The sequence below is a fragment of the Colobus angolensis genome, unplaced genomic scaffold (genome assembly GCF_000951035.1).
Source record: "Colobus angolensis palliatus isolate OR3802 unplaced genomic scaffold, Cang.pa_1.0 Scaffold1016, whole genome shotgun sequence".
NCBI lineage: Eukaryota > Metazoa > Chordata > Mammalia > Primates > Cercopithecidae > Colobus > Colobus angolensis.
The window spans coordinates 15,093-17,069 of NW_012111098.1; the positions used below are offsets into that span (position 1 = coordinate 15,093).

At 49.5% G+C, this 1,977-nt stretch overlaps 1 protein-coding gene across 1 annotated transcript; it reads right to left on the reverse strand.

The window, feature by feature from the left end:
* Positions 1 to 297: 297 nt before the first annotated feature.
* On the reverse strand, positions 298 to 1,248 carry LOC105510750 (olfactory receptor 2V2; the record flags this gene model as incomplete). The annotated part of the gene is made up of 1 exon (XM_011940658.1): positions 298 to 1,248. A coding segment is annotated over exon 1 (951 nt), but the record flags the coding sequence as incomplete, so codon positions are not given.
* Positions 1,249 to 1,977: the final 729 nt, after the last annotated feature.

The following is a 1,977-nucleotide window of genomic DNA, read 5'->3' on the forward strand; positions in this document are numbered from 1 at the left end:
AAAAAGAAAGAAAGAGAGAGAGAAAGAAAGAGAAAGAGGAAGAGAGAAAGAAAGAAAAAAGAAAGAAAGGAAAAGAAAAGAAAGAAGGAAGAAAAAGAAAGGAAAGAAAGAAGAAAGAAAGGAAGAAAGAAAGAAACAAAGAAGGAATGAACTGATGTAGTGTTTAAAAAGAACTTCCAAGTCTGCGGGTGTCACAATCCTCATTATTAATGAGGAAGCCAAGACTGAAAATGAGAGAATTATTAACTCAACATTCCCAGAGCCAAGAGATGGCAGAGCCAGGCACTGGATGCCCTGGGTTCGGGGCTGGCTGCCAATCCTGCAGCGGTCCAGCCCCTTTCTCAGTGCCCCCATCACCTCCCGGTTCCTCAAGCTGTAAATGAGGGGATTGAGCATGGGAGTAAGGACCGTGTAGAAGACAGAGGCCACCTTGTCATGGCTGGGGGCCCAGTAGCGCCTAGGCCTCAGGTAGATGAACATGGCTGCCCCATAGAAGAGGGTGACAGCTATCAGGTGGGAGGAGCAGGTGGCCAGAGCCTTTTTCCAGGCCTGAGCAGAGTGCATTCGGAGCACAGTCCCTAGAATGCAAGCATAGGAGGCCACGATGATGGAGAATGGGAAGAGAAGCATGAAGACACAGCAAGCAAATATCACCTTCTCGAACAGGGACGTGTCCACACAGGCCAGCTTCAACAAGGATAGCATCTCACAGAAGAAATGGTTCACCTTCCTCAAGCCACAGTAGGGGAAGCTCATTACTACCACCATCTGGATCAAGCCATCGATTATCCCAAAGGCCCAGGAGCTCCCAGTAATCTGGAGACAGACCTTCTGATTCATGAGGATGGGATAGTGAAGTGGGTGGCTAATGGCCACATAGCGGTCATAAGCCATGAGTCCCAGCAAGAGCCCCTCAGATCCCACAAGACAGACAAAGAGGCCAATTTGTATGCCATAGCCCACAAAGGAAATGGACTTCCTGTCAGACAGGAAGTTGGCTGCCATCTTTGGCACATTGGTACAGACCAACATGAGGTCCATGAGGGAGAGTTGGCTGAGGAAGAAGTACATGGGGGTGTGAAGTTGAGGGTCCATGCAGATGAAGAAGATGAGGAGGACGTTCCCACCGAGGGCCACTGTGAAGACCAGCATAACCACAGAGAAGAGGACAAAGTCAGCAGTACTGTGGGAGAAGATGCCCAAGAGGATGAAGTCATTTGTGGATGATTGGTTCGCCCATGTCTCCATGGCTCAGTTTTTGTTCCTGGTCACCTGAGAATGTGAAAAAGATGTGTTAGATTGACTGACATCTCTTTATAGACCTCTGCTGCTATGTCTTTAGTCAGTTATTTTGTGTGCGACTCATTAGATCTGAACAACTGAAGCTTTGGGACACAATAGGGAACACTCCTTCGTATCTCCCTAACATAGCAGTAGGGGCCCTCCTGGCTCCTAGAATTGAACTGCATATATGTGCTGTATGTATCCTTACCACAGAAACAAGAACTGAGTTGTTTCATATGTCAGAGACCTTCAGACAATCCCTGTCAGCAGGCGAAGTCTTGGCTGTACATTATGACACCAAATCTTTTATTTATTTATTTATTTTTGAGACGGAGTCTCGTTCTGTTGCCTAGGCTGGAGTGCAGTGGCACGATCTCAGCTCAAGTCCACTTCTGCCACGAAGGGCCCCCACCTGACCCCGACAGGTGATCCCTTCCCATACACATGGCACCTCTTTGGCACAATGCATGTGTTGCTGAGGGCTGCAGCTGGGGTCACTACAGCCTCCTGATTGGTCCCTGGCTTCACTCAGCAGACTGAGGGTGAAGGCATCGCTTGCAACTTAAACCAGGTGGTGTCAGTCTTGTGCTCAGTATATGCCACTGGCTCCCAACGCACTCCCAGCAAGGGCCAATGCCCTTCCAGGATCCCCCCACTCCCCCTCCTGCAGCTCCCTGCCCTCACCCCTGACTC